Here is a 23,923-nt window from a genome sequence, read left to right as displayed (position 1 = left end):
TGTGCTGTTTGGCCATTCGTAAATCTTCTTTTGTAAAGTGTTCATTCAAAAAGTTCCCTATGCCTCAGGTTGCAGCTGCAGTATGGGTTCGATCCCTGACCTGGGAACTTCAGCCTGCCACAAGTGTGGCAAAAAATAAATAATGTGTCCATTCAGGTCTTTTGCCCACTTTTTAGTTTGTTAATTTTTTTGTTGTTGTTGTTATTGTTGTCCTTGTTGTTGTTGCTATTTCTTGGGCCGCTCCCACGGCATATGGAGGTTCCCAGGCTAGGGGTTGAATCGGAGCTGTAGCCACCGGCCTACACCAGAGCCACAGCAACGCGGGATCCGAGCCGCGTCTGCAACCTACACCACAGCTCACGGCAACGCCGGATCGTTAACCCACTGAGGAAGGGCAGGGACCGAACCCGCAACCTCATGGTTCCTAGTCGGATTCGTTAACCACTGCGCCACGACGGGAACTCCTAGTTTGTTAATTTTTAAAAAGCTGAGTTGCAGAAGTTCTTCGTATTTCTGGATGCAAGGCCTTTGTTGGGTGTATGTGTTGCAAATATGTTTTCCCCATTTGTAGTTTGTTCATTTACTTCATGTGCCTTAATATGTCTAAAAACTTCTAATGAGCAGAAGTTTTAAGTTTTGGTGCCGCCTACCTTATCAGTTTTTTTCTTTTTGATTAGTGCTCATTGCCACTGTTACAAAGATAGTCTTATGTATTTTCCTCTAGGGGCTTACAAATTTTGCATTTTCTTTTGAATTTATAACCTATCTAAAATCATTGCTCTGCATACGCTATAAAATGGAGTCATTTTGATTTATTTTTTTCTGACGGATATTCAGTGGTTCTAGCCCTATTCTTTTTAAAAAAAGACTTTCCTTTCCCTATTGAATTGTTTTGACATCTTTTTAAAAAAATCAATTGACTGTATAAAAATGGGTCTATTTCAGGACTCTTTATTCTGTTCCATTGATCTATTTGTCTATCTTTAGGCCAGCATCACACTGTTTTCATTTCCAAAACTTTATAGTACATGTTGAAGTCAGAAACTGACGGTGCTCCAACTTTGTTCCTTTTCAAACTTTTTTTTTTTGGCACTTCTGGGTCTTTGAATTTTCATGTAATTTTAGGATAAGCTTGTCAATTTCTACAAAATGTCCTCTGGGATTTTAAATAGGATTGCATTGAATCTAGAGGTTGCTTTGGGGTGAACTGACTTCTTCACACGAGTGAGTTGACAAGTACAGTATTATTGCTCCATTTACTGGGCCTTCTTTAATGTCTCTCTTCACCATTTCACGGTTTTCACCTAAAGGTTTTTCACATTTGTCATTGAATTTATTCATAGATGTTCATGTTCATTCCATCTAAGTTGTCAAATTTATTGGTTTAATATTGTCCATCATATTCTATTTTCCTGTTACTATATGTAGGATCCAAAGTGATGTCTCCTCTTTGCCTGGGGAGAGCTCTTTGTCCTCCATAGGTGGCAGATGTGGGAAAGGTACTCTCCTGACCCCCTGCCTCTGTGTCCTTGCAGCCTGCTCAGACACGGGGATGCATGCTTCCTGCCAGAGGAGTGCCCGTGCACGTGGAAGGGGAAGGAGTACTTCCCTGGGGACCAGGTCATGTCTCCCTGCCATTCCTGGTAAGTGAGGGCCCACCCAGGCTCTGCTTTTGGTTGGGAGTGAGGATGGACATGGGCCGTATGATCCTGAACAGAATTAAGCATTGGCTTTCAATCATGTTCACATTTGTGTTGTGTGTCTGTGTGCTCTAGAGGGATTTGCCTATATGCACAAATGTAGGCATAGAAAGGATTTGGGGGGGATGGTTTTGGTTTTTTTTTTGGTCTTTTTAGGGCAGCACCTGCAGCATATGGAGGTTCCCAGGCTAAGGGCTGAATCAGCACTATAGCTGCTGGCCTACACCACAGCCACAGCAATGCCAGATCCCAGTCTCATCTTCGACCTACACCACCGCCGGATCCCCAACCCACTAAGGGAGGCCAGGAATCGAACCTACGTCCTCATGGATACTAGTTGGCTTTGTTTTGCTGAGCCACAATGGGAAACCCTGGGAGGGGGCTGTGTTTGTGAGTATTTACATGAACATGAGTTTGTTCAGATGTGTATATGAATGTGTGTATGTGTGTATTTGTAATCATGATGATGTGGTTGCACATTTAGACAGATGTAAGTGTAGGCACATGTCCAAAATGCATAGACTGCATAAGTGAATGTATATGCACATGCATGTATATGAAAAGATGAGCAGTCATAATCCTGAATATGTTAGCACATATGTACAGTTATGAATTTGTATACGTATCCAGTTGGGTTTCTGTATATTTGTGTACACCTATATCCGTTTAGCCTGTGAGGACATGAATGTGCAAGGTGTGTGAATACATTGGATGTGCCTGTTTCTATTTACATGCGGCTGAACATATATGTAAGATAGATGTTTGTGTTTCCCCATGAATGTCTGCATGCCTATACGTAAGAGTGTGTACGTGAGGATATTTGCAGACTGTATGCACATTAATATCAATATACATATGTGACATCCCAAAGCCCAACACACCCAAAACTAAACACCTAATCTTCCCCCCTTAGACCTGCTTCTTAATCAGCCTTCCCCCTCTGGATGGAGGAAGACTTCATTTTTCTAGTTGCACAGGCCAAAGCACCTGCAATCATCCTTGAGTTCTCTCTCTTCCCACCTTCATCCAAGCTGCCTGTAGATCCTTTTGGTTCTACCTTCAAAATAGATCCAGAATCTGGATCTCTTTTTATTCCTTTTCTTTGTTATCTTGCTCTGAGCTGCCATCATCTCTTTTCTGATTTGCAGAATAACCTCTCAGCTGATCTTTCAGCTTCCACCTTCAGCGCCCTTCCGCTTAGACTCAGCATGGCAGCCAGAGTGGAACATAAAGCAAAGCATGTTATGCCCAGAATTAAATCCTCCACACCCCCCCTCTGTCACTCCTAGCAAAGCTACCCATCTCACCATGGCCTTCTTGGACCTCCAGAATCTGGACCTCTGTTCCATCCCTGAATTCCTCCTCTCCCCCTACACTCTCCCTTCTAGCCATATTGTCTTTCTGCATGTTCCCAGGACTTTTGCAAAGGCTGTACCCTCTGCCGAGGACTCCGTTCCTCTTTCAGATGTGCATATACTTACTTTTCTCACCACCATTGATTCCCTGCTCACGTTTCTCTGTCCTTCTTATTTGAAATTGCAACCCACCCTCCAACACATTCTCAGTCCCCTTTATCTTGCTCCTTCCCCTCCATAGCACTCATTACCTTCTAAAGTATTTGTTGAATGAACAAACGATTGGAATGATAAAAGGTGTGGATGTGGGAGTTAAATAGATCTGGACTCAGTCTTGGCTCTGTTATGCACTGACCTAACCTCTCGGAGGCCTATCGTCTCCTGCATAAAATGGGGACCTGTTGGAGCATCTGTTGGAGATGGACGATGTTTGTTGACCCCCAGCTCAGGGGCACATGGTGGACACCTGATGGGCAGTGGCTCTCTCGTGGAGGTTCAAGGTGGGGATGGGGGCGTGCTCTGTGAGGTGTCTGGGTGGGTGTATTTCAGTGTGTGCCAGCGCGGCTCCTTTCAGTGCACCCTCCACCCCTGCGCCTCCACCTGCACGGCCTATGGTGACCGGCATTACCGGACCTTTGATGGGCTCCCATTTGACTTCGTGGGAGCGTGCAAAGTGCACCTGGTCAAGGTGAGTGCCTGGGTGTGTCTGCACAGTCGGCTCCATGGGGTCCCCAGGCAGTTGAGGCTGATGTTGATGCATGAGTGGGTGGGTGGGAGGATCTTAGCCCTGATGTGAGGCTCTTAAGAGACTCAAAGACGTGCTGAGGAGTAAGATCCGGGTGGACAGAGCCTACCTGTCATAAATATCCCACTGCATGTCCACTCATCATTTTTACCTTGCCATCTTAGGTCCCAGTGGTTTTTCTGTCTTTAATAGTATAAGTGGGAGTTCCCATCGTGGCTCAGCAGAAACAAATCTGACTAGTATCCATGAGGATGCAGGTTCAATCCCTGGCTTCACTCAGTGGGTTAAGGATCTGGCATTGCCTTGAGCTGGGGTGTAGGTCACAGACGTGGCTCAGATCCTGCATTGCTGTGGCTGTGGTGTAGGCCAGCAGCTACAGCTCCAATTCAACCCCTAGCCTGAGAACCTCCATACGACGTAGGTGCAGCCCTAAAAAGACAAAAAAAAAAAAATTGTATAAGTGGCTGCTTTCTGGTCCTTTATCATATGCCTGATGACCCACCAAACCATTTTAAAGTATTATTTCACTTTATTCTTACAGCAGTCCACAAGATAGAATTTATTGCACACTTATTATTGATGGAGCAACTTGGGCTTAGGGAAGTTGATACCTTACCCGAGGTCACACAACTAGTAAGTGACAGAACTGGGATCAAGTTTGAAATCTAACTAGAGGAGTTCCTGTTGTGGCGCAGCAGAAACGAATCTGACTAGGAACCATGAGGTTGCCGGTTCAATCCCTGGCCTCGCTCAGTGAGTTAAGGATCTGGCATTGCCGTGAGCTGTGGGGTAGGATGCAGATGCAGCTTGGATCCAGCGTTGCTATGGCTCTGGTGTAGGCCGGCAGTAGTAGCTCTAATTTGACCCCTAGCCTGGGAACCTCCATATGCCGCAGGTGCGACCCTAAAAAGACAAAAAGACAAAAAAAAAAAAAAAGAAAAAGAAGAAGAAAAGAAATCTGCCTAGAAAGTGTGCTTAAGGAGTCATGTGTTAAAGCCATCTGCTCACCCAGAGGAAAAGGAATGGTGATGTGGGGGTGGCACGGTAGAGGCAGGATTCTCTCCAGAAGGAGAAAGGGGTACCAACAGGGCAGGTGGGAGGGTGGCCCAGTCACATTCAGAGGCCTTGGTTTTGCTAAGGCCCTGTCCATCTCATACAATAGGAAGAGGAACAGTAATAGTGATGATGACGATGCTAAATCTTTCCTGGAATAAGTTCTATCTATGGGGCAGGCACTGTGCTGGATGGAGTCTTTCACATAATTTCAGTAACTCCATAAGGCAAAGATTATTAATTCTGTTTTATTTTACTTTTTATTTGTTTAAAATTATTTATTTATTTATTTATTTATTTATTTATTTTTGCCTTTTGTCTTTTTTTAGGGCCACACCATATGGAGGTTCCCAGGCTAGGGGTCGAATCGGAGCTGCAGCAGCCGGCCTACACCACAGCCACAGCAATGCCAGATCCAAGCCGTGTCTGCGACCCACACCCCTGCTCACAGCAACGCAGGATCCTTAACCCACTGAGTGAGGCCAGGGATCGAACTCGCAATCTCATGGTTCCCAGTCAGATTCTCTCCCACTGCACCAACGGCGGGAACTGCTGATTTTACTTTTGAAATTTCAAAGGTTTCTCACCCTCTCCACTAACATTTAAAATGATGTAGAAGCCTATATTAAAAATAAATACATCTTTTCACATCTCTTCTGTTCCTATTCCCTGCTGAATAAGCACTCATAACGGATTTCAACCCTTCAAGATCATTTTCCGTGAGACAGACCGACCAACAGACGGACAGACAGACACACACATTTTGTTTAGTTTCTATGATTAGCATCACTTTTATCACTTAACATTCTACTTGGGACATTATCACATAGAGTCAGTCAATTTTTCTTCTTTCTGTAGAATTCCACAAAAGGGATGTGCTGTCATTCATTTCATTATTTGCCATTGATGGACATTTAGGTTGTTGTCCATATTTAAGTGCTCAATCAATACTTGTGTGGATATGTCTGTAGGCTCTTGGAAGCAGAATGGCTATAAAAGTTAACACTTACCCTCCGGAAAAGCCTTACATTACCGTCTTCAGTGTGTGTAAGACAGTGCCCCTCTCTTGCACTCCTGTCAACACCAGTCAACCTTATTGTACATTTGTTCATTCATTCATTTATCCATTCATTCTTCAGATACTTTTTAGAGAGTCCCCACATGCTTAACACTGTAGCAGGTACCCAAAACAAAACTGAGCTTCAAGGAACCAAAGTAAGTTGTCCATAGGCACACAGATGAAGTAGAAGTGGGTTGAAAACCACTTCAGCATCCTTGTGCCTCTACCCCAGGCCTTTCAGCAGAATCTCTTCTCTCCCTGGTTTTATTGCACTAACTTCTTTCTCCTCAGAGCACATCAGACTTCAGCTTCTCTGTGATTGTAGAAAATGTAAACTGCTATGGCTCTGGCATCATCTGCAGGAAATTTATTTCCATCAACATAGGGAACTCGCTCATCATCTTCGATGACGACTCTGGAAGTCCCGTAAGGCTCAGGGCAGACCAAGGTTGTGTGGACAATTCGCTGGTTAACAAGGGCCGGGGGCGGAAGAGGGCTAAGGACTGGTTTCCTCACCACGGCGTTTCCTCATGGAGCCCTGGAGTCAGCAGCCCAGATTGAAGTCCTTGGCCAGGGTCAGGCTCCCGGAGGCCAATGTCAGGGCATGAGGGAGGCAGAGATGGCAGGGAACTCCTGGGGGCTGGGCAGTGACTTGCAGCCAGGCTCAGCTGAGCCAGGTGCCGGGAGACACTCTGACCTTGGGAATGGCCACCTCTGTTCCCCTAGAGTCCTGAGAGCTTTCTGGATGAGAAGCAGGAGGTCCACACCTGGCGAGCAGGGTTTTTCACGCTGGTGCATTTCCCACGGGAGCACATCACCCTCTTATGGGACCAGAGAACCACGGTGCACGTCCAGGCTGGGCCACAGTGGCAGGTAGTCACATGAGCAGTGACCCTCTCAGTCTCTGTGCTCCTGCTTAGATGGAGCCAAGCCACTGAGCATCCCTGCATGAGCTGTACCCTTGCCAAAGAGCCAGGAGCGTCATGACTTCTGTCCCTCTGCCCCATCATGTTCTGGGCCCCTTCTCCTCTGACTCTTCTCTTGCTCTGCATACTGTGACCTCATGACAGACTCCTAGGCTCGTGGTCACCCTGGGGCCCCTGCAGCTGACCATTCTCTCTTCTTTCAGGGCCAGCTGACAGGACTGTGTGGGAACTTTGACTTAAAAACCATCAATGAGATGAGGACCCCGGAGAACTTAGAGTTAACCAACCCCCAGGAGTTTGGGGGCAGTTGGGCTGCCGTCGAGGTAAAGCCTCTTCAAGCTGGCTCCCTCCCCTCACCCAGATGGGCCCGGGTCAACCCTGAGAGATCCTGGCTGCAGGTCAGGGGCGGGGGCCACTGGTGTGAGGCTGATCTTGCAATTGCTCTCTTGCCCCTGACCCCGTGTCCCGAGCCTAGACTCTGTGCCGTGGCCTGAGGACACGCACCATCCCGCCTCACGAAGCAGACCCTGGCTCAGGTCTGGTGGGAGGGCTGGGGCTGGGAAGGAGACAAATCACTGTCCTGGGAGAGATGAGCACCTAGTAGAGACAATGAGGCTTATTGAAGCATGACCATCTTACCCATCTCTGTGCCCCCAGTGCCTGGTGAAAGGTCTGGCACAGAGGAGAGACCAAGAGAGACCCACATGGGTTGAGGCAATCAGAGAGGGCTTCCTGAAGGCAGTGGAACTAGTGCGATACTTGAAAGATAGACCATGCATGAATGGATGAATATATGGAAGAGAAGGTCTCTGAGAAGAAGGATAATATTAGCAGCAGCAGAAATGACGGGGGTTGTCTTTGAGGTCTGGGAAATGTCTGACTGAGGATGCCAAGCTGTGAGCTATGGGGGAAAGAGCACTGAACTGAGTGCAGGAGACCTGGGTTCTTATCTTAGATCATCCAGTGACTTGCTGAGTGACCTCGAGTAAATCTCATCTTCTCTGTGGTCCTCTGTGAAGTGAAGGGGCTTAGAGATGGATGGTGAATAGACTTCATCTCCTGTGACAAAACTGATCAGTCAGATGAGGCTGCCTGGGAAGCTCTATTGAGAAATACCAACAATTGTGTCAGGTTCAGCAGGAAAAGCTGATTGATTAGTTATGTCTGCCATGGGTGCTGCCTTAGAGAGTGGGGTGAGTGTTACATATTTGGCTTTCCTGGCCTGGATAATCTGAGGTTCCTGATTCTCTACTGGGGAGTAGAGAGAGATACACCTGCATACACTTAAGTCAAGGGAACACTTAAACATGGCCTGGAGCTCAGTGAAATCCTGAGGTGGGACAAGGCTGTTCTCAAAAGCCTCTGAAAAGTATGGCCTACCTCATTCCATTTTAGAATGAGTGACCAACATTTATTACCCCCCCCCCCCCACTGTTATTTCTCTCTTGATAATCCCATTGGGCATACCCTGGGGTTCTAGTGACAGTGTAGCATAAGGGAGGAGGTTCAGCAGACACTAGAGAAATCTGTGTGAGTTCACTATGGCTGTGTCTGTAACTGCAGACTTAGCAGCATCCTTCCACACACACGTATTATCTCACAGTTTCTGTGGGTCAGGAGTCAGGGCTGGACTCAGTTCTCAGCATAGGGTCTCACAGGCTGCAGCCAAGGTTCCAGCCATTTCAATTGGGAAGGGACCTGCTTCCCTGCCCACTTGTGTGGTTCTTGACAGCCGTTCACTGCAACCAAAGAACTGATAGCTTCCGTTTTGGGGGGAGCTGTTGACCTAGGACAACCCTCAGCTCCTAGAGACCACCCACCCTCCTGCCACGCGCCATTCACAACCAACAAGGGAGGGACTCCAGCCGATGGGCGCTGCAGTCTTACATAACATGATGACACAATCACACACACATAAGCACATCCACTCATCGCCTTTGCCATCTTTTGTCAGCTTGTCAGCATGGTCGCTCCCACTGTCAAGGGCAGGGGATTATATAAGGACAGAAACACCATATGAGGATCGGGGTGTGGGGGGGGCTCTAAGAGTCTGCCCACCACACCAGGCATCAGGCATTTGGGAGGCGGGTGGGGAGATCAACCGAGCTTTCTCTGCCCCCTCAGTGCCCAGACACCCTCGACCCCCGAGACACGTGTGTCCTGAATCCTCTCCGAGAACCCTTTGCCAAAAAGGAGTGCAGCATCCTGCTCAGCGAGGTGTTTGAGACCTGCCACCCTGTGGTGAGTGGATCCCAAGCTCCTGAGTCCCCTCCCCACCTCCCTGGGATCCCTTCTGTCCTCAGATCCCTCCTCCCCGCATGCCTTAGAGTGACAGCTCAGGCCTAGAGGGGAGGGTCCCCTCTGCCATTTCGCTGCTTTTGGCCTGCTCTGATGAGTCTGCCCTGTCTCCCCTGATGTCCCAGGACAGACAGACAGACAGAGCTTCTGGGACCCTTTCAAGCCTGTCTTGCTTTGGCTCTTCCTCCTGATGAGGTTTTGGATGGCGGACACGGGCCCCTCTGTGGAGACAGAGGAGAGCTGGTGCTTAGCCCTGCAAGGTCCCCTCTGGAGCCTTGAAGTCTGTTGTCAAATGGGCCTTGGCCATCCCTGGCCCTGGCTGGGGGTTCACACCCCATGTCTGTTTCTCAGGCACACCCTAAGCCCCTGAACCCAGTAGCCTAGGCTGTGGCAAGGAGCGAACTTAGTTTTCAAACGTGGGGTCTGCCTGAGCCCAGAGCTAACGTTTCCCCCTGAGCTGGTTGCCCCTCTGCCCTCAGCCCACAGGGGTGGCTCACCCCCTCCTGTGGCCCCTTCACATTTACACTTTCTCTGAGGCTGCGTAGCATCATCTGAGGAGATGTAGGGCTAATATTCAGGATCCATCATCTGACCTCTGACTTCTGACTTCTGACCTCCTCCAGGTTGATGTCACTTGGTTTTACTCAAACTGCCTGACAGACACATGTGGGTGCAGCCGGGGCGGTGACTGTGAGTGCTTCTGTGCCAGCGTGTCCGCCTACGCCCACCAGTGCTGCCAGCACGGGGTGGCCGTCGACTGGAGGACCCCGCGCCTCTGCCGTGAGTGTTCAAACTGATCATCTGAAGGGGGGAGTGGGGTCCCCTCTGTGTGCAGGCCTGTGGGGACCCATCACTCTGGCCAGCATTTATTTTATTTTTATTTTTATTTTTATTTTTTGGTCTTTTTGCTATTTCTCGGGCCGCTCCCGTGGTATATGGAGGTTCCCAGGCTAGGGGTCCAATCGGAGCTGTAGCCACCGGCCTACGCCAGAGCCACAACAACGCAGGATCCAAGCCGCGTCTGCAACCTACACCACAGCTCAGGGCAACGCCGGATCGTTAACCCACTGAGCAAGGGCAGGGACCGAACCCGCAACCTCATGGTTCCTAGTCGGATTCGTTAACCACTGTGCCACGACAGGAACTCCCTGGCCAGCATTTATTGAGTACTTACTATGTGTCAGGCTCCAGCTGGCTTGTGTGTATCGTTGAATTCTTTTTTTTTTTTTTTTTTTTTTTGCTTTTTAGGGTTGCACCAGAGGCATATGGAAGTTCCCAGGCTAAAGGTCTAGTTGGAGCTATAGCTGACATTCTACACCATAGCCACAGCCACAGCAATGCCAGATCCGAGCCATGTCTGTGACCTACACCACAGCTCACAGCAATGCTGGATCCTTAACCCACTGAGCGAGGCCAGGGATTGAATGCTCGTCCTCATGGATCCTAGTTGGGTTCGTTACCGCTGAGCCACAATGGGAACTCCCATCATTCATTGAATTCTTAAATAATCCTATGAAATAGGACTGTCTATTTCTGTTTTACAGCCAGAGAAATGGGTTAAAGAGAGACAGAGAGATTAAATAACATGCTCACGGTCACACAGGTTGATAGTAGAACCAGATGGTCTGGCTGCAAACCCAAGCTCTTAACCACTTTATCAGAGGAGCCAGGAGCCCTGGGTTCCAGACCCAGTGCTGCCATTTGCAAGCTGTATGACCTCAGACGAGTCCTCCAAACTCTCTGCGGCTCAATTTTCTCATCTGAAGAATGGGACTAGACCTGTCCCACCAGGTTTATTGGGAGGGTCAAACAAGATAGTGACTATGGGGGCCCTTTGTCAGCAGAGACACAGGGGCCCCATCAGAGGCAGCACAAGATAGAAGGGTTTTTTTTAAGAGCAGTGGTGGTCTGCAAATGCTCTTGGTTGCACACTTCTATCAGGTAAAAACATTTTGAGCACACGTGCATATATACATATAGATACATGTATCCTCATGGATACTAGTCTGATTAATTTCCACTGTGCCACAGTGGGAACTCCTGATCTTTATTTTAAAATGTTGCTATTTTGTTCATCATGGATATTTTGCATGAATTTTGAAATTTAAAAAATTGTGTTAAAATATTACATATCCTGATTACTGAGATTTTTGATATCTCTTTAAATTTTGCACCTGAGACGAGCACTTGGTTTACTCTAGTCCAGGCCTCCGTCTGTGTGGCAGATACTAGTGGTGGTCCCCATCCTGCAGAGGAGGGCACTACATTTCAGAGAGGTTAAGTAACTTGTCCCAGTATGCACAGCTGACTGTATGAGAGAGATGGGATTTGAACCCAGGTCTGTGGGACTCTTGAGAGCTGGCTCTTGACAGCTTTTCTGGGTGACCTCCCATGGACCTCGTACACACTTGAAAGGAGGGCCTTGGAGATCTTCTTAGTTTTGAGTTCAATCTTCTGAGTCCGTAGGTGAGGAGAAGTACATACTTTCCCAGAGCCACATGGTAGGTCAATCTACTGATTCCTGGTACTCTTTTCCAGAGGGCAATGCCAAATGCAAAGAAGATCATGGGACTTCGGGGTGTGAGGTGGTGTTAGTTGCTTTCTTTAGACCATGCCTGAGAGTGAAGGAGACTCCTCCTCAGTATTTATCCCAGATATACTAGGCCACCTGGCTCTTCATGGTCTTGCTCCTGGCTTTAGTGACCCCTGCATGGACCCTAGCTTCCCCCCATGAACTAAGGAATCCTCGGCTGAGATGCCAGGGGAACAATCTGCAGTGCTGCAGTAGGCCACTAGAGGGCGTGTGGAACACACATTTGGAGGCTCTTGCCAGTGCCTGATGGAAACTGTACCCGGGGGCCTGAAAAAGGCTTGGATCCTGGAGGCCTCCCAAGGCCCTTGAAAGACTTACGTCTGACTTCTGTCTTGTGCTTGCATTCCTGTAGGACCTTCCATGACATTTCTGATTGGAGCTACCACCCCTTGGTTCAATTTTTGCCCTTTGGGGTCACACAAAATACATCCTTCTGACCAGCATTCATTTGTATTCATTCATTGGATACATGCTAAATGCCTATTCTGGGCTAGGCTCTGTGCTGGGGGCACAGAGAGGACATCTGGATCCAAAGGCCACTTAGAATCTCAGAGTTTGGGAGGCAGGCCAAGTCCAGCCCTTGGGAAGGAGGGAGAGCCGGGATACTAGGGACCTTGGCCCTGTCCATCTATTCCAGGCTTCTCAAGATGTCTCTGTTCTCTCTCTTTCAGCATATGACTGTGAATTCTTTAACAAAGGTAAGTTCATCTTCCCCCACGTGGCCCCTTGGGAGCTGGGGCACTGCCAGTCCTGCCCTGGTGCCTCACTAGCATCAGCCATCCTGAGGCCCTGCAGGAAGATACCATTATGGAGAGACATCCCTGACAGTGCAGGGCCCAGGGCTGTCCCGGGACTACTCTCTGCAGCTCCTGCAGCCTCTGTCCAGAGCCCAGGCCAGGCTATCTTCCTGGGGATGTGCTCATGCAGGACAGCTTCACCAGGACCTGAAAACCCCATTTGCATCAGTGCTGCCCCCTCGCCTTATAATCTAGCTCATCAGATGGAACATTTTCTTGGGTCTCTGAAGCTTTGAGTTGGCAGAGGCAAATGCCACCTGCTCTTCCTGAGGATGGCTAGGCCAAAACTTATGGCCCAGCATAGCCTGTTATATTCATCTTCAAGTTTAGCCAGGGTCACAGGGTAGCAGGATATGCTCCAACTTCTGCATTAAGCACGTCATGACCAAAGACCTCAGGGAGGTTAATGTCCAGCATTAGAACCAATTAGTCCATCTCGTCACTAGGCTTGGGGGGAGCAGAGAGGGGAGGGCTGCCCAGGAGTAGTTTCCAGCACTGATCTTTGTGCAATGAGGCCAGGTTGGCAGAATTAGGTGCTTAAGTCCTTGGTGCCATTCGTCTTTGACTTCTAGAGTCCTTTGTGCCCCTACTTCCAGACACCATCCTGCCAGGAGTAGGCCTATATGGGTCTGGACCCAAGGCTTTGTCCTCAGTTACCTGCATTATCAGATTTTGGTTTGAAAAACATCCTCCCCATGAGAGTAGATTGGGTGAAATTATGGGGGACTGACTAGAAAGGCAAGGATACCAGTTAGGGGGTCCATGAGAATGAGGGCTGACATGATAATTCATAGTGACTGCAGTCTCACCAAAATGTTAGCCCCCTGAAGGGCTCCTGATGGCTCTAACCTTTAACCCCTAAAGGCATGAATCTGTCTCAGGAGGATGCAGTCCCTCACAGGCGGGGTCTGTCTGACACCAGACACGACATTTCAGCAAGACGGCTCTGAGCAGAGTTTGCTCCCTTCTGTGGCATTTTGAGTGGCAGTAACTGGCAAAGGACAAGCTGTTTCTAGCATCCTCCACCCACCCACCCGTCCTGTTCTTACTCTGCTCTTCTACCAGCATTTTCTCTGGTCTCTTGCTGGGCGCTGGGGATTCAGCAGTTAAGATACCTGTCCCGGTGGAGAGCCGGAGCCGGTGACTGCTGGCTCTCTAGGACTCCCTGTTGTGTGTTCTCCCCTCCACATCCAGTTGGAATTTTGAGGTTGACTGCTGGTGGGAGCCTTTACACCATGGAAACCTGCAAACATCACCAAATGGGGTTTCATTTGTTCTTTTTTTTTTTTTTTTTTTTGTGAGCTGATTGTTAACCATTTCCCAGCACAGCACTGCCTGGACCCCTGATTGAGACCCTTCTCATAAGAGATGTGCTCAGCATGTGCTGAGCATGGAGGCTGCTGGAGTGCAAGTGGGAGGATGCTTGTGTGTAGGGAGAGGGTGTGGGGAGAGCTTCACGGAGGAGGTGACATTTGAGCTGGGCCCCAGAGATTGAGTAGGCGTTCGTTCGCCCCAGGCACAGCAGGGGAGGACTGTGCTGAGTGGGTGGGACAGCGAGAGTGGTGGGGCGCAATGAAGGACACAGCCGCTGGGCTCTTACAAGGAAGAGCAAGAGAAGTTCAGTGTGGCAGGGGCAGGGGTGGGGCGTGAAGGGCCCCTGAATTCTTGCCAGGCCCTTGGATTCTATCCTGAGGGCAAAAGGGGAGCCATGGAGGAGTCGCAGCAGGGAGTGTGGAAAGGAAGGTGACTCAGGTGCTGTGGGGAGGAGGCTCCAAGGGTGGGCACACCAGAGGCAAGGAGGTCGGTTGCAGGGCTGATGCTGTTGTCTAGGAAACCCATGGCCCTGTCCAGACTGTACCAACCACCACAGAACCCGAGAGATACAGAAGTGACACGTGTTTGAAATAAGTAGCTAAAGCTGAGCCCAAGCCTTCCCAGCCTTTATCCTCCAACCCTTGGGTGGGCAGAGACGAGGCCTGATGTCTTCTGCCAGAGCCCACCCTGAATGGAGCAGTGGCTGGAGTGATAGAGTCTTAGAAATGGGGACATACCCCTGGAGAGACATCTGGGGGCCCCAGAGGCCCTCCAAGGGTGGCCTTGTTTCGAAGCTTCTTGTGAAATGATTCAGGAGCTCTGCAGAGGGTCAGTTCCCATCAGGGGCTGACTGCCTGTGGCTTCCGTCCCCTCCTCCTCATGGAAACCAAGAGGCCAGGATGAAGGAAGTGACCCAGAGCGGCTCTTTGGCATCCTCTGGCGAGAGCTGGGCACATAGGGATGGGAGGTGGGCAAAGGCCCAGAGAGGCAGGGCTTACCACTGGACCCCCTCTCTCCAGCACTAGGCAAGGGCCCCTACCAGCTGGCCAGCTTGGCAGCTGGTGGTGCCCTGGTGGCGGTGAAGGCAGCAGGCAGTGCCATCGACCTAGTGAGAGCGGAAGATGTAGTGCCGGGCAACATTGTGAACTTCCTGCTGACGGCTGCTCTGTTCAAGGCCAAGGCCCACGGTAAGGTCCCCCCTCTGGACTCCCTGCAGCCCTGGGTGGAGGGAGGTGGATGCTGGAGGAGGGGAGAATGCCGAGGCCCTAACTGGCTATCGTAGCTGGAGAAACAGGTGCCCCTTTCCCAGTGGAGACAGGGTTCCTGGTCAGCCTCTTAGCCTCTTTGAAGAGACACCTTCCATCCTCTTGAAAAGACCACGGAGGCCAAGGTCCAGATGTACCTTTGTACTTTGCTTCACACAATGGCTGTGCTCTAGAAAAGCCAGGTGACAACACCTCCCCCTTCCCTCCCTCCCCGGGCCTCTTCTTTTTAGTCTCCGTCTTCTTCCTCGCCTCGCCTTCTCTTCTCCATTCTTAAGACTGGATAGACTTTTTTTTTTAATTTTATAATAATTTTTATTTTTTCCATCATAGCTGGTTTACAGTGTTCTGTCACTTTTCTACTGTTCAGCAAGGTGACCCAGTCACACATACATGTATACATGCTTTTTCTCACATGATCACGCTCCATCACAAGTGACTAAATATTGTTCCCAGTGCTACACAACAGGATCTCATTGCTTAACCATTCCAAAGGCAATCGTTTGCATCTATTAACCCCAAATTCCCAGGCCATCTCACTCCCTCCCTCTCCCCCTTGGCAACCATAAGTCTGTTCTCTATGTCCATGATTTTCTTTTCTGTGGAAAGGTTCATTGGTGCCATATATTAAGACTGGATAGACTTTAAATGCCAAAGGGGAGGTGTTCCCTGAAGCCTCAGCAGGTTGAGGATCCAGAGTTGTTACAGCTGTGGCTCGGGTTTGATCCCTGGCCTGGGAACTTCTTCATGCCACACACGGAACCAAAAAAAAAAAAAAAGACTGATCTGTTGACTTTGGTGGGACCTTCTGTGGGAGGAGCAGGCTCTTGATTTGCTCAGGTTACCACCCTGAGCTCTGGGCTGGTGGCTTGCACAGATGGAGGTGTGCCTGGGACCGCCAGCCTCCTGAGTCTCAGACGGCCAGCAGACTCCAAGGGCTTAGCTGTAGTGGATGCCCTCTTCTCTTCTGAGGTCATCAGTGCCTGAAGAGTGGCAGGACCTTGCTTGGGTGGTGAATGACCCCAGGTGGTGTTTATGTTTGGCCCTGGGCCGTCCAAGGCCTCAGTTCAGCAGTGCTAGGGAGCCTTCTCCATGTGCACGTGTCCCAGTGTCTGGTCACTATGGTCAGGGTTCCTTCACCCAGATCCTGCTGGCCTCATGTAATCAGTACCTACCTAATCACACACGGATGGTCCCTGCAGCCAATCTCAGCATGAGATAGAGTCTTGAACTAAGACACATCTCAGAGAGTTGATTTCACTATAAGGATTTAAGTTCTGGAGTTCCTGTCATGGTGCAGTGGTTAACAAATCCGACTAGGAACCATGAGGTTGTGGGTTTGATCCCTGGCCTTGCTCAGTGGGTTAAGAACCCGGCGTTGCTGTGAGCTGTGGTGTGGGTTGCAGACGCAGCTCGGATCCCATGTTGCTGTGGCTCTGGAGTAGGCTGGCAGCTACAGCTCCGACTGGACCCCTAGCCTGGGAACCTCCATATGCCACAGGAGCGGCTCAAGAAAAAGCAAAAAGCCAAAAAGGCAAAAAGCCAAAAAAAAAAAAAAAAAATTTAAGTTCTTAGATTCTCAGGGTCTGGGGTTTATCTAGTATGAGGATCGTTCTCTTCCCCACCCCCAGTCCCTTCCTCCCTCTCTCTCTCCCTCCCTCCCTCTCTCTTTGCCTCCCTCTCACTGAGCCCTGTTCCCTTGCCAGGTGCAGAGCTGGGCACTTGGGAATCAGTGATGTCAGGACACCATCCCTGCCCAACGGGAGCCCACAGTCCCATCCAGGGGACAGATGTGTCAAAAGCAATGATAATGCCCGAGGGAAGGAGGAGCCCCTAACTCAGTCTTGGGGAGTTAGGAGGGGCTTCTGAGAATAAGCTGTGTTCCTCAGGGGGTTGGAAGGAGCATGAAGGGACGTGAAAGCCAAGCTCAGGAGCTGGGTCTTTATCCCGAGGGCAGTAGGGAGCCATGGAAGGCCTTTAAGGAGGGGAGAGACACCTTGGCTCCTGCCAGCCCCGGGTGGTGTTGATGGTAGTATGCGCCAGGGGACAGTAGGAGGTGCCAGGAGGAATCATGTCACTGTACAAGGAAACCTGGGCATGAGGGACTGGGGACCCAGCCCCAGGAGGGCCAGAAGCACCCCCACTGCCCCCAAGGAGAACACTTCCTCCCTAAACATTCCTGACCCCCAGATCTGTGTGGTCTTGTTGGAAGAAGGAAGGTGTCTTACAACCTTCCAGAGGCCACAGGCCATCTGCTTAGTGGGAATTTTCTGTTCTCCATTCAGTATTTTAGTTCAGTAAGTAGGTTCAGTCAAGAGAGGGGGTATGGATTTTCCAGTGGTTTTATGGCATGTTAAGAAGAGCCCTGCAGCAGCCTGCCCCTGGAGACTGTCATTGTGGACAGGATGCCCTGGGGCTGTGAAGGCCAGCCTCCATCTCTGTGGGACCTGGGGCTCCTGGGCAGCTGGGAACAGGGCCCAGTGAGGCCCCAGGCCCCACCCCCCCATCCCATCCTGTGCTCCTTCCCTGTGCTGTGCCCAGAGTACTGGACAGTAGAAGAGAATGCACCTTCCAGGTGAGATCTGGGGGGGGCTACATGGAAGAGGTGTCCCTTGAATTCAGCCTTGAAGGATGCAAAAGACTGTGATGGGAAGACGTGGAGAGCAGAAAATGTCACAGAGAGGAGGCTTCAGAAGTTGTTCAGGCCTGAGTTGATTACTCTGGGGGTCTTTATATATATATATATATAGTTGGTTTATGCTGTCTTGTCAATTTCTGCTGTACAGCAAAGTGACGCAGTCATACGTATCTGTATACGTTCTTTTTCTCACATTATCTTCTGTCATATTCCATCGTGACTAGATACAGCTCCCTGTGCTATACAGCAGGATCTCATTGCTTATATTCTTGGGGTCTTGATGTCCTAGAAGATGTACAAGCCACAACCTGGCACATCTCCCTGGAGTATGAATGGGGTGGAAGTTGTTAATTTATCAATAACAATCTCTCACTCTTCTGTAGCACCTACCATACGCCCGGCACTATTCTAAGTGCTTCCTATATAATGGCTCATTTAATCCTCACAACAGCCTTAGGAGGTAGATGCTGTTATTTCCCCAGTTTACAGATGTGAGACCTGAGGCCCAGAGAGGTTAGACAGCTTACCCAAGGGCACATCACTTGCTAGTGACAGCAGCCAGCCATTTTGGCTCCAGCCCTTTAAACCAGTGTTCCAGGCTGTATCTTGAACAAAGAGATTAAAACAGAAATAAAACTCTAGAGAATGGAAGGTGAAAAATCACTTGAGTGTTTAAGGTAAAACACAAGGCTTTATACAGACCGTCTTCTGTATTTGCAATTCCACATCTGCGAACCCACCACAGGTGGAATTTCAGATGTGAAACCCATGGGTGTGAATCCCCATTTTATGTAAAGGAGTTGAGCAGCTGTGGGTCTTGGTGTCCACAGGGGGACCCAAGGGATGACTATACCTCAAGGTCTGTCTCTCAGCCTCTCCCCTGTTAGGACTTTAGGACAAATGACTGAGAACCTCGATCTGGATCCACCTCAGTCTTTACAAAGGAGGAAGCTGAGACTCAGAGAGGGGAAGTAACTTCCCTGAGGTCACACAGCAAGGCACTTGGTGCTGTACTCCTCTGGCTGCCCCATGCTCCTGGATCCCATCCCTGGGGCTGACTTGCCATAGTTAAGAGCCTGGACTCCAGTCCTGCCTCCCTCGTTCCCCATCCGTGTGACTCTAGGCCTCACTCCCCTCATCTGTAAAGTGGGGCCAACAGTGTCATCACCATCTAACCTCCTATAGACTTTGCTTGTTCATTATATTTACTGTCCCCACCCCCACCACTTGAATGTAAGCTCCTCAAGGACAGGGTTTTTGTCCTTTTGTTCCCTATTGTGTCCCCAGTGCCAAGAACAATGCCTGGCACATGGTGGGCCCTCAGTAATATTAGCTGCTGAATGAATGAGTCCACCACCTCACAGGCCTCTCTTAGGATTTAATAAAACCAACAGGTAGAGGGCTCGTTTGGCATCGTCCCGGCACAGAATAAGTTCTTGAACAAGAGCAGTTGTTCAGAGTTCCCGTCGTGGTGCAGCAGAAACGAATCCGACTAGGAACCATGAGGTTGCAGGTTCGATCCCTGACCTTGTTCAGTGGGTTAAGGATCCCATGTTGCTGCGGCTGTGGTGGAGGCCGGCAGCTATAGTTCTGATTGGACCCCTAGCCTGGGAACCTCCATATGCTGTGGGTATGGCCCACACACAGATAAACAAACAAACAGTTGTTCACATTAATAATGAATTCTTCCCCTTGTTATCTTATAGCTTCTCACAGCTGCCCAGGAAGGTCTACGCAGTTCCTCCTGGGGCCCTGGGGGAGGGGAGGCGCTCACCAGACCCTGTGCTGGGTTTTCACACACTGTCCTTCCCTCACAGCCTAGAGGCATTCATTCCCTTGCCCACCACACAGCCAGCATGCTGGGCAGGGACTGTACCACACCTGCCCGTGGATTCGGGAACTGACCCTGCAGGGCCTGTGGGTTGGGGGGTGTGGGGGGGATCCACCCAGCAGTGAACTCCACTCTCTAGAAATAGGCCGTGGTGGAGCCGAGAGGGAGGACAGTGGAACCCAGCCCTGGGCCTCCGGGCAAGCCCCTTCCCATCTCAGGGGCACTTTTCCCTTCCCTGGGTTGGGCTCAGTGTCCCTGGTCCACCAGCTCTGACCCTCTGGGATCCCATGAGGAGCGGGACCAAGAAAACTGAAACCTGGCAAATCAGCAAACCTGAGCCTGTTGTAGTCTGTCCCATCGACGGTAACTCTACCTGGACGGCCGGTTCCGTCTGTCCTCCTCACTGCTGTATCCCGGGCATCTAGAATAGCGCCTGTACATGGAGGGGCTGCAGAGAAGTATGCAGGAAAGAGGGAGGATGGAGGGAAAGCGGAGAGAGGGAAAGAGAAAGGAAGACAGGAGGAGAGGGAAGAGGAAGGAGAGAGAAGGAAAGAGGGGACAGTTCGGTCACCTCCCCAAGGCTGGGCAGCTGGGGCTTTAGCCTCCACCTTCCTTCCCGCTGGGTGGAGGCAGGGTGTGCTGAGGGGGTCCAGCGGGCAGAGGGGGGTGGGCTGAGGAGAGGCGGGGCAGGCTCCGAGATGTCACTGAGATGGCAGAAAGCACCTGGGTGTCTGGCGCCTCTCCGCATCTGGACCCCTCTCTGCTGACCTGACCCCCTGGCTCTTTGCAGACCCAGATGTGGTGTCTTTGGAGGCAGCGGACAGACCCAACTTCTTCCTCCACGCCACAGCCAACGGGTCTGTGCAGCTGGCTAAGTGGCAGGCCAGCGATGCCTTCCACCACCAGGCCTCCTTCGCGCTGCACCGTGGGATGTGGCGGGCGGGCCTGGTGGCCCTGGAGTCCCTGGCGGAGCCCGGGGCCTTCCTTTATGTGTCAGGCCCGGTGCTGGCCCTGCGGCTGTACAAGCGCACGGAGGCCTTCCGCCGGGGCACGCTCTTCCGCCTTCTGGGTAGGTGTCTCCCCTGCCTCACCCCAGCCTCCTCGGCCCCTCACAACTCTCCCCCTCTCCTCACCCCCACGTCACCCTTCCGATTGCCCCCAAGAGACAGGGTCCCTCATTTGCCTGGCACAGGAAGGTCATATGGGTGCCCCCTCCAAGATGGGAGGTGGTCTGGCCTCTGTGTTGGTGGCCTAAGGAGCCTTGGGCAGTGTGGCTTGGGGCCCAGCCAGCTTCCTGGGTCCTGCCTACTCCCACAGGCCATTTACACGATCTAAATATAGGACGGCCTTTGTAGAAGCGAGGTGAAAAGCGATCATCGTGGCCACAGCCTGCGTAGCCCGCTGGCTCAGGTTTCTTGCCGATGGGGGCACATGCCTGCCCTGCGAGTCAAGGACTGCTCCCTGGGGCACAGGCTGAGGAGCCCGAAGCCCCCTTGTTCCCCATGGGAGGCCTAGGAGCCTGGGCGGTGATGGGGCAGCTTCGTGCCCTTACCAGCCAAGACCAGCAGGTTCTAGGGCTTTGCCAGCTCCCTGGCAGGTGGGTCTGCCCTAGAAGTCGTTGTTCTCCACCTAAACCCGGCGGACAGCGATCACGGTTTCCTTACTACTCCAGATTGGCCTGTCTGTCTGCACATGCACACGTATGTGAGGGCACCTGTGCTGTACGGGTGGCTCCATTTACATGCACACATGTGCAAACGTGTCCCCTGTCAGCCTGTCATTTGTCATCCCTCCCACCCCCAGCCCAGGGCTGGGCCAGCTCATTTTTACATTTAGTGGTCATCCCACAAGTCCCTCAGTGAACCCCACCCAGCACAGATTCATCGCTGGCTCTGATGGCCAGAGTTGTGTCCCTTGATGGGGGCACCAGAATTAGCACAGGTTTTGAAAACAGACAGCCCTGTTCTTGAATCCTGACCCTGGTCCTTGGTACTTGGAGGAGCCCTGTCCCCCACCCCCACCCCTCCGTTTCTTCACCTGAACAACGGGGATATTTGCCTGGGAAGGTTGTTTGGAGAATTGACTGTATCTCTCAGGCTTTGGTCTGGACCTGGCTTATAGTAGGTCCTCCCCAGATGTTCCTAGTTCTGGTCTCAAGGATCTTAGAAAAGTAGACTTCAGAGTTCCCGTCGTGGCTCAGCAGAAATGAATCTGGCTAGTATCCATGAGGATGCAGGTTCGATCCCTGGCCTTGTTCAGTGGGTTAAGGATCCAGCATTGCTGTGAGCTGTGGTGTGGGTTGCAGACACGGCTCGCATCTGGAGTTGCTGTGGCTGTGGTGTAGGTTGGCTGATACAGCTCCTATTTGACCTCTAGCCTGGGAACCTCCATATGCCATGAGTTCAGCCCTAAAAAGATAAAAAAAAAAAAAAATCAGACTTCTTCATACTCAGCAGTAGTGTGGGGCCTGGGGAGCCAGGATGGGACTGCCTGGGTAGGGCTGCTCCCCCCAGCAGGAGCCTGCCCACACCTCCCAGCTCAGGCCATGGTTTCAGAGACTGGTTACTTGTGCCAGCATGGTCTGGAGTCTTGTCTGCCTTGAAGCCCACAGTAGTCTCCAGACTTTCCCTTAAGATCCTTCATTTGTCAAGGTATTGGCCACAAGGCCTTTTTTGAGGAACTCTCCTCTGGGAAAGTTTAATATACCCAGCCACTTCTGTAAATACCTGTGAAGTGTTCAGTGTAGTGCTTGATCTTTAGAGTTGGCTGTTATTGTTGTTATCAGAGGGCGAGCCTGGCCACTATGCTCCCAGAGGGACAGGGCGACTGGGCAGCCTTATGGAAAGATCAGGGTCCCAGCCTTTTCTTTGGCCACCTCTTGAAGCCCGACTCCAACTGCCCACTCCATAGTCCCTCCCCCATCCTGGTCCTCAGCCTCTACACCAAGTTCCCAGCGTCCCATCCCAAGGATCCCCAGACCCCAACCTCAACTTTCAGAATACGGTTTCCCCTTAAGTTGGCTTTTCTTTTCTCTTCTCTTCTCTTCTTTTCTTTTCCTTTCTTTTCTTTTTTCTTCCCTTTCCTTTCCTCTTATTTTATTGTATTATTTGTCTTCACTCTTCCTGCATGAGTCTATCTTTCCATGGAGCCAGGCGGGCATGGGCTGAGTTGGGATGAGCTCTCTGCTCTGATCAGGAGCTGGTGCCCAGTCTCACTCAGTCTCAAGACCCTGGGTTGGGTCACCTTTCCAGATGCCAAGCCCTCGGAGGCTGCCTACCCCCCCTGCGAGTGGCACTATGATGCCTGTGCCAGCCCCTGCTTCCGAACCTGCCGGGACCCATGGGCAGCCAGCTGCCGGGATGTTCCCAGGTGAGGTGGCATGGAGTCACGGTGTGGGACATCAAGTGTGTTTGAGCATACACCTGTGTGAATGGGTTTGGACATAGTCTGGGTTTTGACATGAGCATGTACTTGTGTGTGCATGTTTCATGTACTGTGTACGGGGATGCGTGTGAACCCGGATGTACCTCCCTGCTATGTGAATATCAGTTTGCGCGCATGTGCATAGAGCTGAGCCCTGTGTGTGTTCATGTGGGTGTACAAGGTTGCACAGCTGTTCACAGCTGTGTGAATGTACATCTGTGTGAGCTGCATGTATTTGGGTGTTGGTGCAGCTGGGTGTGTGCACGTGAGGGTGTGAATACTGATGTTTCGACAGGCTGTGGGGATGTGTGTGTATCTGTGAGGATGTTTTTGAGCCCTGCAGGCGTGGAGGAGGAACATGAGAATGTGCCTAAATGGAGACACATGTGTGCATGTGCAAGCATGTGCACGCGGGTGCTCATAGCCAGACCTCACCCATGTCTCCCTCTTGGTCTGAGCGGCAGAAGTGTGCCACGTGCATGTTTGGGTATGTGTGCTCCTGTGCACCAAGTCTCCATGGAAGTTCTTGTGAGTGTGTGCATGATAAGCACACACTTGTGTGTCGTGAGAAAGTATGAGCCCTGTGCTCCATCCAGGTGACAGGAGGGGGCCCTCCCCATGCCCCAGACCACTCACTGGCACCCTGCTCTGTCCTCAGGATAGAAGGCTGTGTGCCTGCATGCCCCACCCCCAGGGTCCTGGATGAAGTCACGCAGAGATGCGTCTACTTGGAGGACTGTGAGTGGCCTGGACTTCTCAGCCCTCCTCAGATGTCCTGTAAATCCCTCAGGTCTCACTCACCGATCACGCCCACCAGAGCCCCCCAGGTCCCTGGAGAAGCAGGGTCAGCATAGAGGCCTCTGGAAGAACATTATAGATCAGGCAGAGACCTCATCTGGTCCATTCCCTCCCATTTCACGGAGAGAAA

The 23,923-nt window shown here is 51.0% G+C and overlaps 1 protein-coding gene across 1 annotated transcript in view; it reads left to right on the top strand.

The window, feature by feature from the left end:
- Positions 1-23,923, top strand: part of OTOG (otogelin) — a 91,367-nt gene that overhangs the window by 33,690 nt on the left and 33,754 nt on the right. The window contains exons 24-35 of the mRNA XM_047774287.1: positions 1,536-1,643; positions 3,605-3,743; positions 6,205-6,339; positions 6,640-6,786; positions 7,043-7,162; positions 8,964-9,080; positions 9,761-9,917; positions 12,402-12,428; positions 14,861-15,028; positions 20,363-20,641; positions 22,824-22,941; positions 23,654-23,733. Of these exons, the coding sequence (XP_047630243.1) occupies positions 1,536-1,643; positions 3,605-3,743; positions 6,205-6,339; positions 6,640-6,786; positions 7,043-7,162; positions 8,964-9,080; positions 9,761-9,917; positions 12,402-12,428; positions 14,861-15,028; positions 20,363-20,641; positions 22,824-22,941; positions 23,654-23,733 (1,595 nt within the window). The remainder of the gene's footprint in view (positions 1-1,535; positions 1,644-3,604; positions 3,744-6,204; positions 6,340-6,639; positions 6,787-7,042; positions 7,163-8,963; positions 9,081-9,760; positions 9,918-12,401; positions 12,429-14,860; positions 15,029-20,362; positions 20,642-22,823; positions 22,942-23,653; positions 23,734-23,923) is intronic.

This window comes from Phacochoerus africanus, chromosome 4 (genome assembly GCF_016906955.1).
Source record: "Phacochoerus africanus isolate WHEZ1 chromosome 4, ROS_Pafr_v1, whole genome shotgun sequence".
Lineage (NCBI taxonomy): Eukaryota > Metazoa > Chordata > Mammalia > Artiodactyla > Suidae > Phacochoerus > Phacochoerus africanus.
Note: the sequence above shows the minus strand (reverse complement) of the source record. Positions and strands in the feature narration are given on the sequence as shown.